The 14,097-nt window shown below is 45.1% G+C and overlaps 1 protein-coding gene across 6 annotated transcripts in view; it reads left to right on the forward strand.

Annotated features, from left to right (window-relative positions):
- Nucleotides 1-14,097, forward strand: part of EDA (ectodysplasin A) — an 81,687-nt gene that overhangs the window by 63,717 nt on the left and 3,873 nt on the right. Inside the window, exons 4-7 of one of the 6 annotated variants that reach the window (XM_081964023.1) lie at nt 4,734-4,913; nt 6,618-6,652; nt 7,542-7,593; nt 12,992-13,080. In XM_081964023.1, coding sequence (XP_081820149.1) covers nt 4,734-4,913; nt 6,618-6,652; nt 7,542-7,593; nt 12,992-13,080 — 356 coding nt within the window. Of the gene's footprint in view, nt 1-4,733; nt 4,914-6,617; nt 6,653-7,541; nt 7,594-12,991; nt 13,123-14,097 lie in introns of all 6 variants that reach the window. The other 5 variants (XM_081964019.1, XM_081964020.1, XM_081964021.1 and 2 more) reach the window with 5 other exon arrangements.

Here is a 14,097-nt window from a genome sequence, read left to right on the forward strand (position 1 = left end):
TGATGTGTTGATATGTTGATGGCAGCCATATTATTTATGCCCAAAAATGGAAGGACACTTTGATCACCACTATGGAAGGATGGCTGCAAAAAGTGATGGAATTAGCAAGAGATGGCTAAATTGGATGCTTTGATCAAAAGGGAAAACAACACAATTACTTTTGTTTTTATTTGGAAATTGCTTCTGGATTTTGTGCTCAAGGTGGAAAAAAATAAAATTTTGATTTTTTTAATCAGTTTTTATAGATTTGTTGTTCTAGATATGGCTAGTTTATACTATTATGTAAAAGTAAAAAGTTGAGATTTGATGCTGTTATCTTATTCTACTGCATCAAAGGGAGTCAGAAGTCAACGCCTTTTCTTTCTTTTTACACTTTTCTCTTCCTTTTTCTCTCCCCTATCTTTTCTACTATTTTCTTTTTTTTTTTTATTAAAAGAGTTTTGTACAAACAAATTTTCCCCCTTTTCACCCCCCCTCCACACAATATAAATCTCATACAAATGCTATACCCCCCCAACCCCCCCGCAAAAATTAACATTCAAATATTATACCAAACACTTTACCCCCTCCCCTCCCCCATCTTAAAATAGATTACTCATAACCCCTCTCCTCCCAACAAACACTATATAAATTTCTCTTAAATTAATAATAACACATTGATCATTTTCTAAGCTAATTTAACATCTATAACTCTTAATATAAATTTCTCCTAGCCTAACAATGTTTCATTAGTCCCATCTTCTAATTTATTCATACATATATATTGCCCCACCCTCCACCCTAACCCTCCCCCACCTCCCACACAAACCCACCCCCCTGACTTCCGCTATATACCACTCTAACAATTCCAAACATCCCATATACTATTTACTCTGATCATCTATCGGTCTAAACATTCTTACCTAAAGGCTAGATAATAACTCCTAGTCTGGTATTTATTCTGTATATAATCAATCCATTTTGCCCATTCCTGTGTGTAATCCTCCTGTTTCTGAGCTTTTAAGAAAGCTGAAATTTTTGCCATTTCAGCGAACCCCGCCACCTTCTGAATCCATTGATCAATTGTCGGCAAAAAATCTTTTTTCCAATGTTGCACAATCAACAACCTAGCTGCTGTGACCATATACAAGGCCAATTTTGTTTCCCCTTTGGTAAAATCCTTAACTATACCCAATAAAAACATTTGTGGAGTGAATTGTATTCTTTTCTTAAATACATTCTGCATAACCCACCATATTTTTATCCAAAAAGCTTTAACCTTGTTACAAGTCCACCATACATGAAAAAAGGAAGCATCTAGACACCCGCATCTCCAACATTTTGGTTGAACATTTGGGTACATGCATGATAATTTTTTAGGATCTAAATACCATCTGTAAAACATTTTATAGAAATTCTCCCTTAAATTCTGTGACTGTGTAAATTTAACATTCTGAACCCATATTTTTTCCCACGTTTCCAACATAACCACTTCACCAAAATTCTGAGCCCATTTAATCATACAATCCTTAACCAATTCACTTTCTGAGTCTCTTTCTAACAGTACATTATATATTCTTTTAACTTGTTTTGGACCAGTCTCTTTTATCTGCTTAATCAGTTCCACTTCTTTATCCATAAAGCCGACCCTGCGATCTTCTTCCCATCTCTTCTGAAGCTGTATGTAATGTAACCAATTTAAAGTAATTCCTTCTTCCAACAGCTGTTCCAAAGTTTTTAACTTCCATTCGCCCCCATCAGCAATAAGCACATCTTTATATAAACAACCCCCGAGTGACTTAATATTCATAATCCCCATGGTGTCTGCAAGATCCAACCAAAGCGGTATTTTATAATCCCAATTGGGCCGGTGCTTCTTCCATATTCTCATCAAGGCACTACGGAGAACATGGTTGTTGAACACTTTATCCACCCTGTCTTCATAAAAAAGATATGCATGCCATCCCAGAACAAGATCATGGCCTTCTATATTCAGCAATTCCATTTTTGTTTTCCCGAACCAATCTGCTACATGCGTTAATACCGCAGCTTCATAATACAATCGAAGGTTTGGGAGTCTGAGGCCGCCTCTTTCACGTGTATCTTGCATAATCTTCATCTTTACTCTCGGTTTTTTCTCCTTCCAAACAAATTTATTTAATGTTGTTTGCCAATTTAACAAGGTTTTATCTGACTTAAGCACCGGAATCATCTGGAATAGAAAGATAAATCTAGGTAGAATGTTCATTTTAATTGCTGAGATCCTTCCAAGCAAAGACAATTGTAACTTTTTCCACGGTTCGAGATCTTTCTGTATCTTTTGCCACAACACTTCATAGTTATTTGAGAAAAGTTTTGTGTTTGATTCTGAAATTTGTATTCCTAAATATTTAACTTTAGAAACTATTTCAAAACCTGCTAAACTTACAAGTCTCTTTCTTTCTTTTCTACTATTTTCTTTTGCATTTTTGTATTTTATATTATAAATTATTTTTTTAAAAAAAGATAAAAAGCAAGTTTGCGGCTGCAACACCACACACTCTTTATAGTAAGGCAGCATTGCACCACCTGGGACTTGGCTTGACATGGGGGTGGGGAGAAAAAATAACATCATGGTGTCATCCAAGCAGATAAGCCCAAGGAAGCGAGGCTTCCAGACCCACGCATTGTTCCTGGGGCACAGGAGTTAAGAGCAGAGATAAAAATAGCTCGCGTGATGATATGTGGTCCCTCTGGGCCACCTGCCAAAGTGATGGAGGCGAGGGCAGCCTGGGGAGGGGCTCTGCAGCCTGTCTGGGTGTGAAAAAGGCATTCATGCCCACCTTGCCTGAACCTGCCAAGCAGAAGACTGCCACTCTTGAATGACTTATAACGGGGATCCACCATTCCAGGACCCTTTTCTGCCCCATCTTGTGCAGGCTGGTCCAGAGAGTGGGAATACCCCAAATGCCAGTCAGGTCTCACATCAGTCCAATTACCGCTCAGCAAGTGTTATTTAGGGCTTTATAGAGGTTTTGATTCGGGCCCAGAAGCTGACTGGCTACCAGCAAAATCCAAGCAAAATTCGAGACGTTCTTGGTAGATTACAGGAATAGAATCATAGGCCTGGATGGGGGATGTTGGTTTAGCTGCTGCTTGTAAAAAAGAATTCTGGTTGATCACAAACTGGATGTAAATATCAGTTGTGAAACGCAGTTTCGAAAACACACAAACGCCATTTTAGATCACGCAAGTAGAAATAAAATTTCCAAATTACAGGATGAGCTAATTCCACACTTGGAGAGCCAATTTGATGTAATGGTTGAGACACCAGGTTAGAAACCTGAAGGCAGCCTTGGGCAGGAAGAACCTGGCCAGGTATCCCATCTCAGCCCTAGGATGCAGCCCGTGGCGAGCAGCTTTCGAAATCCTGCTCAGGAAACGGCAGGGATTTGTTCAAGCAGCTGCCAGGAGTCGAGACTGACTCAAAGGAACTAATAACAATTCCGCCCTATGATTTCAAGCTCACCGGAGCAAGTAGAGATGGAGAGGAATCAGAATGGTTCACTTCAGGAAGAGAAGCTCCTAACCACAGCTGCAAACCCTTCAAGCCCAGTTCCACCCAGAGAGACTGACATGCAGGGACCTGCAGAGCAAAGGCCCCTGGAAACCCTCTTAAGACTCGGGGATGACAACAATGGCACCCCAGAGCCTTAGGTGGCACTTCCCAAAAGGGGAACCACCCAATCCAGGCCCACCCAGGTTTGAGCAACACGGATCAAACTGTGGACAAGGCCACTTTTATTCTCCAGACTGTCGTATTGAAGAGCAATAGCTGGCCAGGGCTGCTCTCTGCCAGCGAGCCCAAAGTCCCCAAGTCTGGACTGCCTTCAGGGTCCTGTTATTTCCCCTCCCTGCCCATCACTCTCTCGGGGGCCAATCTGTCCCATCTTCTCCCCCCAGAGCCCTCCTCGTCCTTGCTTCCTCCTCCCAGGTCAAGGCAGCCATTCACCCCACCCCTCACTCCACCCTCACATCCCCAGCAGAACCCCTCTCTCAAGTCACTCAGCTGCCGGGGGTGGGGAGCTGCTATCCCAGCCTCCAAGACACCCAGGGTCAGTCCATAACCCCACCCCACCCCTCCCCATCCAGTAGTTGGACATTGTTCCAATCCAATTGTCTCCCAGGCTTCTTCTTGAAGGCTGCCATAAGCTTTCAAATGTAGGCCAGGTTTCTCTCCGGCAGGAATGCAAAAGCTTCACCAACCTTGCAGGAAACGAGTGCAGAGACCTGTACGCTTCCCTTTGTCTCCCCTCTAAGACTTTCCTTTTCCTTCTTATTGCCTCTTAGGAATTCTCCATGAACTCTCACAATGAAGTTCATGGCTCCGTTAATCACTCTGGATTCCTTCCCTGGTTGCTTATATTCCTCTTACAGTCTCTGCTGACTCAATAGGAAACAGTCAATATCAATCCACACCTCTCGGGATATTTTCATTGTGGTCAGCAGCCGTCCGGTGGACTCGGACACTTGTTGTCTTTCTCTGTTCCTTCTGTTAGCTTCATTGGCTCTTCTTTCCATTGGTCCCCTGCAGATTTCCGTTTGCCCAGTCAGTGGACTCACTTCCCGTTACTTTCAAAGAACTATACGTGGATGAGTTACTGGAGGAAGTAGTGGCGTCAGAGCTGCTTCATACCCAGGAAGCCATAGAATCTGCCCCTGTAGCTCAGCAGCCATGTTTATTCAAATGAAAACATAACCCTGTATTTCCACAGGCAAAAAGGCTGGCCCTCCGGGACCTGTTGGGCCCCAAGGGCCCCCTGGACCACCCGGACCCCAAGGCCCTCCTGGAATCCCAGGTATCCCTGGCATTCCAGGTACCACGGTGATGGGACCTCCAGGACCTCCGGGACCTCCAGGCCCCCAGGGACCCCCCGGCCTGCAAGGTCCTACCGGTAAGTACTTAGGGGAATGGGGGAGAACATACATGCAAGAAAGATTTAAACTGTCACCCTACTATATAGTGCTTGTCAACCGGGGGGGGGGGGATGACTGTAGGCACATACAGGGATATGAGAAACTGTCACCTCAAAAGATGCCTGGAATCTGGCCATCCCAAAGGCCACAAAATAGAGGATTGTCCAAACTACATGCTTGATCTCCACATAACCCATGAAGGATGTCACAGATGAGCAACGGAATCTTCCCAGGACTTACCAGAACCATCTCTTGCTCCTCGTTGTCTTTTCTGTGCAGAGACTCGCAACCAATCCTCTCTTAATGCAACAGGGATCAGTGAATTTGCAGGAGCAAGACTGAGTTATAGCAATAGCACTAAGACTTATATACCGCTTCGTGGTGCTTCACAGCCCTCTCTAAGCGGTTTACAGAGTCAGCCTCTTGCCTCCAACAATCTGGCTCCTTATTTTACCCACCTCGGAAGGATGGAAGGCTCAGTCAACCTTCAGGCAGTCAGGATTGAACTCCTGGCAGTGGGCAGAGTCAGCCTGCAATACCGCGCTTTAACCACTGCGCCACCACGGCTCTTGTTGTGTCACTTTGCACATTACAAAGAAGCACATCTTTCATTGGATGAATGGCCACAAACTATTTCTGAGTTTATACTGAAGCTGCCTGTGGTTTAAGCGTGAAGAAAAATGTGAAGATTGTTGCAGCTATGGGAAAAGAGTAATGCAACTTTGCATAAGCTATGGAGGAGGAGGAAGAGGAGGAACGTCACCATGTCCCTTGAGTTATTTCTGTAATCAATCAACTCACCAAAATTATTGCAAATGTTGTCTTGATTTGTAGAATTAAGGCTGATAGATCTCTCTCCATTTTCGCTCCCCAAAATGGGTAAAATTTCAAAATGAGACACCATTCCTAAGCTGTTTAAAAGGTCTACAAATACATAAAATGCTCATTTAAGAATATTGAATATAAATTATGAAACAAGGCATTTTTCTTTTGATATATTGATAATATAATAAAAAGAAGTACTAACTCTTCTTCAGGAATTTTCTGAATTATGCCTTATTGCAGTGATGGCTAACCTTTTTTTAAAGGTGTGCCAAAACTGTGTGTGTGCACGCCCCCCCCTGCGCATACACGTGCAAGTCCCCCTGTGCATGCACACGCCACACACACACACACACCTGTGCATGTGCATGACCAGAGGGGGGGGGAGTTTTCGCTCTCCGCAGTCTCCAGAGGCTTTCCTGAAGGCTGGGGAGGGTGAAAACGGCCTCCCCCGGCCCTCTGGAGGGCCGAAAAGTGGAGGGCTGCCATGCTGGCTGATATGGCTCTGCATGTCACATGTCCACCAACACGGCTTTATTGGATACAGGGTGAGATATTTTAATAAGTGGAAATGAATAAAGGGGGGAGGAGAATAGAGCAATAATAACGTCAATGTTTTCTACTAGGGCTGGAAAGGAGCTGCAGTTATATAATAGTGACAAGACACCAACGGGGTTTTTTTGGGGGTGCAGAAGGGTAAAATGCAATGTGATGGTATGGAAGGCGTCTTTGCAGGATGTAGGTATCCCACAAGATATAGTGCAGACATTCAGACCAATGAAATCCTAAAAGCAGGGGATTTTGATGCTTTTTGAAAAGCTTGCTCATGCAGGACTCTCAATATAAACACTGTTTTGCAGGCACAGCAGAAAGAGCTGGACCGAGGGATTCACAGGTCAGTGACTTCATTGGGGGGGAAAAGCATCAGGTACCCTGATTACAAATGAAGCTTAACTCCTTTCTAAATGCAAACATGCTAATCCAGCCAGACCACATTTATCTATCCATTCATTTTTGCATAAAATCTAGGTGATCTGATTAGATCTCCCATCTTTTTCTTACATTATACTGCTAAAGGACTTGTTTGCTGTAATTCCACAAATTTGTGTCAGTTTTTCACAGCTTGCATTTAGGAAATTCTTGATGACCAAATAAATTATTTATAGAAATGAATGGACACATTTAGTTCCACGGGGTCAGAAATTCATGGCCTCTTACGACCAGGCATTTAACAAACTTTCAAAGTTATGATGGCCTGGGAAAGGTGCATTATGGCCCATAAAGCACTTCTGGCTGTTATAAGCAGTTGTGCCTCCCCACCCTCCCACCCTGAAGTATGTCCCCATTTCAGCTGCTAGGCAAGTGACTTTACAACCAGATGCCAAGTACTTCGCAATCCTGTGATTGCCATTTGCAATCTTTTCTTTCCCTGAAAGTCAGTGGGGAGACTGGCAGGGAAGGTCGAAAGTGGAGGGCCCATTCCTGCAGCCCCAAGGAGGGTCTCCCGTCCCTGCATGGAGGGGAGGGGAAATTCTCCGGGAGCCATTCTTTCACTTCGTCCATTCAATGACTCGGGAGGGGCCTTCACGAGCGTAACTGCCAGAAACAGTGACATGGGCTTCTTTGCTTAAAGATCACTCAGTGCCCGGGGTTTCCAGTTTCCTAATTAATGGTCACAATTTGAGGACTATATTGTAAATGTTCAAGTTGAGCTTATGGGCATTTCCATAAACTGGGGAAATCTACCTTGTTTTAATCTGAATCTGCTCTCTTCTGTTTTGCAGCCAGCCGTAGTCCACCTCCAAGGCCAGGGCTCTGCTATCCAAGTCAAGAATGGTAAGCATGCCAAGCACTCAGCCACCACAAAGAGCCACAGCCTCCGTTTCCTACCTTCTGTTAAACCAGGGGTGCCCAAACTTGGCAACTTTAAGACTTGTGGACTTCAACTGCCAGAATTCTCCAGCCGGCATAGCTGAAGTCCACAAGTCATAGTTACCAACTTTGGGCACCCTTGTATTAAAGAATGGAATAGAATATTTCCTAGGTTTCGGATTTTAATATTTCAACCGCATATATCACTCATTTATCTTTTTTCTTTCTCCTTCATTTTTTAATGTCTAATTAAAATTAGTTACCACATCAATCCAGATACTCTGTTTTCACCGTCACCACCATCTTCCCTCTAATCTTGGTTGGCCTCTAATTGTCGTGTCAAATCGAAATTTACCTCAGGTGTTCTGTGTAGCTCCTGCTTAATCGAGTAACAACACCTATAACTTTTCAGAACAGGTTGCCTCTTTGGTTCCTGTTTTGGTGTCTTGCACCTCACCTTCTATCCCATTTGCCTCAAAGGTGGTGCATGTTTGCTTTACATGTGTCTACTATTAAACCTCAATGGGCAGTCAAATCTACACTTGTGGAAGCTCCAATAAAGTTCTAATTCCACAGCTCTTAGGAAAGACCACCTTCTCCAGAGGTCTTTTGAAGCTCTCCTGTCTTTTCTCCAATATCTGCTTCTCCACGTGATGCTGCAGGATCTGGAGAGCCTTCCTTCTTGTCCTCTTGAAAGCCCATTGAGTTCTGTAGGGCTTCATTGTGGAGGAAGGGAGCTCTGAAGCTTCCTGACTTATTCTGCAATGAGAAAATGAACGGTTGAAAAGGCAACCGGTCTAAAAAATACAACTTTTCTCACATAGAAAGTTTGCTTTCTTTTACATTGTGACTCTTCATTTTGTTTTTAGCGTTTTTTTATCAGTGTCTCCAACACCACCAAAAAACACCACTACCATGTTTCCCCAAAAATAAGACAGGATCTTATTTTCTTTTGACCCCCAAAATAAGCGCTTGACCTTATTTTCGGGGAGGTCTTATTATTTTTGAGGTGCAAGAGGCAGCGAGTGTGGTCACCTCATGGCTGCTGCTGTGTTGCAATATTTTCAGGGAGGGCTTATTTTAACGCATGTGCTCAAAAGCCCGATTGGGCTTATTATCTGGGGAGGTCTTATTTTCAGGGAAACTGGGTAAAAAACACACAAAGTGTCATCATGTAAAATATGTGCATTCAGAATGCCACCCAATTCTTGCATCAATCAGATTTTCTCAAATTTTCTCAGCTTACTCAACAGCAACCCACAGATGTGACCTGGAAGGTATTTTCTTAGTGCAGTTCAAGTTGTCTTATTTTCCTTCTTTGATTTATCTCCAAGATAAATCTCTCCTATCAAATCAGTATGCATACCAGTCCCTGCACTAGTTCTTCCACAACATCCCCATGAGAGAGATCACCCAGTGACTCCCACGTTATTATTGTCCTGCTTTGGGTTTCAATCACACACAGCCAAGCATGGTTGCTATGGAGACTAGCAATTTCATTTTAAGGCTGAAGAGATAACAGCAAAACAGAACAACAACAACAACAACAACAACAACAACAGAAGTTGCCTCAAGAATAGAATAGAATAGAATAGAATAGAATAGAATAGAATAGAATAGAATAACAGTTGGAAGGGACCTTGGAGGTCTCCTAGTCCAACCTCCTGCTTAGGCAGGAAATCCTGCAACACTTCAGACAAATGGTTGTCCAACATCTTCTTAAAGACTTCCAGTGTTGGAGCATTCACAGCTTCTGGAGGCAACTTCTGTTCCACTGATTTTGCTTTTAACAGGAGAATGCAGAAGAATAGTCCAAATCTGGAAGAGGAGCAGAAGAAGCTGGGGGCTGAGTTAAAAGAGGGATCAGCCTAGAATCCCTATGTAGCCACAAGCCAACCCCTCCCGCCTTGAATTGCATTGGCCTTAGTCTAACTCAGTGTTTCTCAAACTTGGCGACTTTAAGTCCTGTGGACTTCAACTCCCAGAATTCCCCAGCCAGCTATGCTGGCTGGGGGATTCTGGGAGTTGAAGTCCACAGGACTTAAAGTCGCCAAGTTTGAGAAACACTGGTCTAACTCCAAGCAAGTGCCACCAGCTGTTAGTTGAAAAGATTCCTATCAGGCCTGGCTTTTTAATAGCAAATCAATGTAATTGGAGTTTCATGGGTGGACCTGGTCCTTTTTGTGCCTGACAGAAGCCAGTCCAGCGTTCCAGGAGCCACATCAGGGATGCCAGTCAAACAAAAACCCAAATTCCAAGAGGCTTCCCACAGAGGTCAGGGGTTCATGGTTTCTTACACAGCAGGATTCACTGGAATGTCATGCAGATGTTGTTTCCAACCAAGGGGAGATGGGTCAGGGCTGCCTCTTAAGTCAGCTGCCATCAATCAAGAGATTTACTCGCTTGGCGGGAGCAGCCTCTTCTCCGCTCTCCTCCCCAGGTGCAGAGGCTTGGAGGCCTTCAGTCCTCCTCCTCCCCCTCCCCAGACTGCTCCAGCTGTCCAGGTGGTGCCTGTGCTTAATCAGCCTTATGTAATTCTTGGTTTGGTGTCTCCTGAGGTTGACATTCCACAGGATCAGCTGGAGCAGCTTGCTTAGATTCCAGATGCAGAATCAAAGCCTGGGCCATGACAGGCATCACCGGAGGCTCAGGGCTTCACAACTGGATCTTGAGTCCAGGAAGTCGCCTGGCCTGCTTCTAGCTGAAAGGTGCCTAATCCTGATTCATTTCTGAATCCGGAGTCTTCCTCAAGGAACCTGGAACTTCCCCACTAGGAAAACTTTTCTTTTTTCTGCTCTTTGGAATGAGAATGGCAAGCAAGCAAAAGGCTCAGCATTTCTCTAGAGGAAGGCTCGGGCCAAAAGACGGGATCCAATTCCTTCCCGGGACCGACATCCCTACAAGGCAGAGGCTGGTTATTAGTGGAAGAGGTCAGTGCTTCCCATGGGCCCTTATCCCAGGCTGCTCACCCTTCCCATCCCCTATTTTGTCTTTCGAGTGAATTCTCAATAGCCTCAGTAGCAGCCTCAAGGCTCTCGGCAAAGTCTTCTCTTTAGTTACACGGTCCATATTCCCCTAAGGCTTGGAACGGAGTCCAGACCAGGACTGGAAGTATGTTGTGGTAACAGCAAAAGGCAATTATTCCTTTGCTGCTCAGCCTCTTCGATCTGGTTTCCTCTTGCCTCAGCAGAGGCTCCGTGGCTTCCCTCAAAAATGAGAGAGAGAGAAAGGGGCTCCTCCTATGTGCTTACACAACAGTTTCAATAAAGGGGGGGGCATTTCACTGTAATGTCCATAACCGATGCTTGCAGAGGGATGACTTGTCCATCACATGCAATGCCAGGTCTCCACTGAGCAATAAACCTATTTTATAAGTATAATCTTTATTGTCATTGTACTTAAATACAATTATTTTATTTTCCCAATTTTTAAGGCTAGCCTCTTAGCAATTTTGTTTTTGTTTGGCTCTTTTTTCTTTCTATTCTTTTGTCATTCTTATGTTTAATGAAATAAAAGCTCCTTTTTTAATGTCCTCCAAAGCAGAGTTGGGGAAGAGTGGGTGGGTGAGCCTTCTGCAATTTACCTTCTCAAGAGAAAGAGCTGAAAAGCAAGCTCGGCCCACAGATCTGCAGGCCAGTTGCATCAGGTCTCCACCTTCTCTTGCCTGTTGGGAGGGGACTTTGCCCACCTCCTCTGGGGGAAGCACTGCCTGGAGATGTTGGCTGTGAGTTGGCGTTCCCTAGATAATCATTTCAAGCCAGCTGCCAAAATCACTGATAAGGAGATCTGGCCAAGTGACTGTTTCCCAAGTGACCAGAAAAAAATCAGAGGGGAAAAAAAGAGCTGATTAATAAGGAATTTGTAGGAGGAATTCAGTGCTAGTATAAACTGAAGGAGGACTGTTTCAAAATTAAAGATGATAAATGTTGTGCAAGAGGTAGAGGAAAGAGGGGGAGGGGGAGTCGGGTAAATTAACAGAAGGAGGGCCAAGTAGTGAGAAGGGCAATGTTTATGATGAGTAGAAGACCAGGTCAATACCCCAGGAAGCACTACGAGAGCAGCGCCAGTCTCTGCCCATGTATCCAGGGGTTGGAGGAGCTGACACAGTGCCCCCCCCCTCTGGGGAGTCTTCCCAGATGGCCCTGAGCAAGTGAGATTGGCCCAAAGCCTGGCCAGGGAGCCTCTGTGAGGGGAAAGGTGGGGGGTGACTGGAATTGACATTGTGGCTGCTACACACCTCCCTCCACTCACCCCTCACCCCAAAGGATGTGGCCTGGGGCAAGACAAATTGGAGAACAGCCCATCCATCAACCCAGTTCTTCTGTTCCCTGCCTTCCCCTGCCCCAAATAAAGATATTTTAATGCCCAGTTTGGTGCTTGCAGTGGGTCCAAGTGCGTCTTTCCCAATGGCAGCAAAGGACCGTCTCTCAGACGGCTGCCTATTGGTGGGAGGGGGCTCTTCTTCAGCCACAGGACACAGGATGCTACTCCTGCATCTGCCCCGGACCGTATGAATGCAACTCTTGGCCGCACATTTTATTCTGATCAATTCAGGAGGGAAAAAGGTCTAGGCAAACATTCCTATATCTCTAATGCATATTTTTTATTGGCCTTTTCATGATGTGATTTTTAATGGAAAAAGTGTATACGTGCTGAACGGATCTTTTGCTACACGCTTTTCCTGATGTGCATGTGTTGTATGTCGATAGATACGTGGAGTTGTGAACTCAACTGCACACTTCAGAAGACTGCAGATTTCAGTCTTTAGATCTCCAGTGAAAGGCTTGGGGGGAGAGAGAGCACATTTCTTCTACTAACCTTCGGTGGCCTCTGGATACACGCGGCCTTCACAGGGTACTCAGGGAGGAGCACCTACCATTGGGGATTTCCTCTGAACTTCTGGAGCCTCTCTGCATGGGAGTGGCTGGGAGGGACCTGCTGGCTTCTACGTTACGCCATAGCTGCCTTCCTCTTTCTGTATCTTCTCTGCCCCGACAGTCATATTCTCAACATTGCTGCAACCTCTGATTGCAGAGGATTTCCTGCAAAACTTTCCTCTCTGTTAACAAGACTTTGACAGGCACCATCCCACGTCTTTATTTTGGCAGATGAACGGCTTCCTCCTAGGGGTGGCTGACCCTGTCCAGACTGGGGAGGACACCTGTTGACTGTGCTTTGATTTTGCTCTTTGGAGGGTCCTTGAGAGGCCGATGGCTCCGTCTCATCATTCATTAGACATGTCGGCCTAAACCAATCTTCACCTTTTCTGTAATACGTCCCACTTTGATCCCGTCACGTTTGTCCTGTTTTTATGTTTCTTTTCACGAAGGCTTTTGAGTGACTGCCGTTTTCTCTTGCTGAGATCTTTCAGGTGGAGTTCTTAATGACTGGTCTCGCATAACCATGAACCCGAAGGTCTTTAAGCTGCACACCCGGAGTGGCGAGCTGGAGGTACTGGCAGACGGCACGTACTTCGTCTATAGTCAGGTAGAAGTGAGTACGGTCTTAGGCCTAACTCCTTTTCCTCTATCCAAGATGCAGCCTCTGTGGCATCAGAAGGGGGTTGCTGCAGAAGAAGGAAGGCGATTAAAAGTGGATGCATTGATAAGTCAATAGGACATAAATTCAGGACGTTGTGGTATCACTGAAATATCAGCTGTCTTGCTAGATCAGGAATGCAAACTTTTCCTTTGCTACACTGTATGTATCTAACAGGATTCGAATGGAGCCTACAGCCCAGGGGTGGGTTCCAGCAGGCACTACTGCAGTGCAATTAAAATTGTTGTGCGTGCATGCACAGAACCGGAAAACAAGATGACGGCGCCTATGGCGCAGCCCGGAAAACTGGTTCAGGGGTGTGGCAGGCCAGTGTCGCTGCCATTTTCAGCAACCCAGGCCACCAAAGCATTACTGGTTCAGCCAAACTGGTCCATACCGGTAGGAACCCACCACTGCTACAGCCCTCCCCCCCCCCCCCCCCGGATCCTACCAACCTCGGCTTCCTCGCTTCTCCAAACTTGCATCTCCCTGTAGTTGCTACCACTTTGTCTGTATAGCATTTTCCAACTGTCGCCTTTGATGGGCGGGATCCCCTTCTCCTTAGCCCCCTCCCCCCACTTCCATTTCTTGGTTGCCCCATGTACTTATTCACTTGCCACCGCAACGAATGGGTCCTTTTCTATGTCTCCTAAATTTTAAAAAAACGAAAACCACTTTTTCAGTGTCGTAGGTGCTAAAGGGGAATAAAACCCAAGCCAAAAACACTGCAGATCATTTGGGGTGGATGGGTTAGGAATGGAGCAATAGTGTTGCAACAAAATTATACCCTCCCCCCAATAAATAAATGAAAAATAATACAATTTAAAAATAAAATGAAATTGTAAGTATTCTTGCCAATTTTCAGAGCACATCCCTCGATTTGCAAATCCCAGCCTCTAAGCCAGTGATGGCGAACCTATGGCACGCGTG

The sequence above is a fragment of the Natrix helvetica genome, assembly GCF_964273705.1.
Source record: "Natrix helvetica genome assembly, chromosome: 11".
NCBI lineage: Eukaryota > Metazoa > Chordata > Lepidosauria > Squamata > Natricidae > Natrix > Natrix helvetica.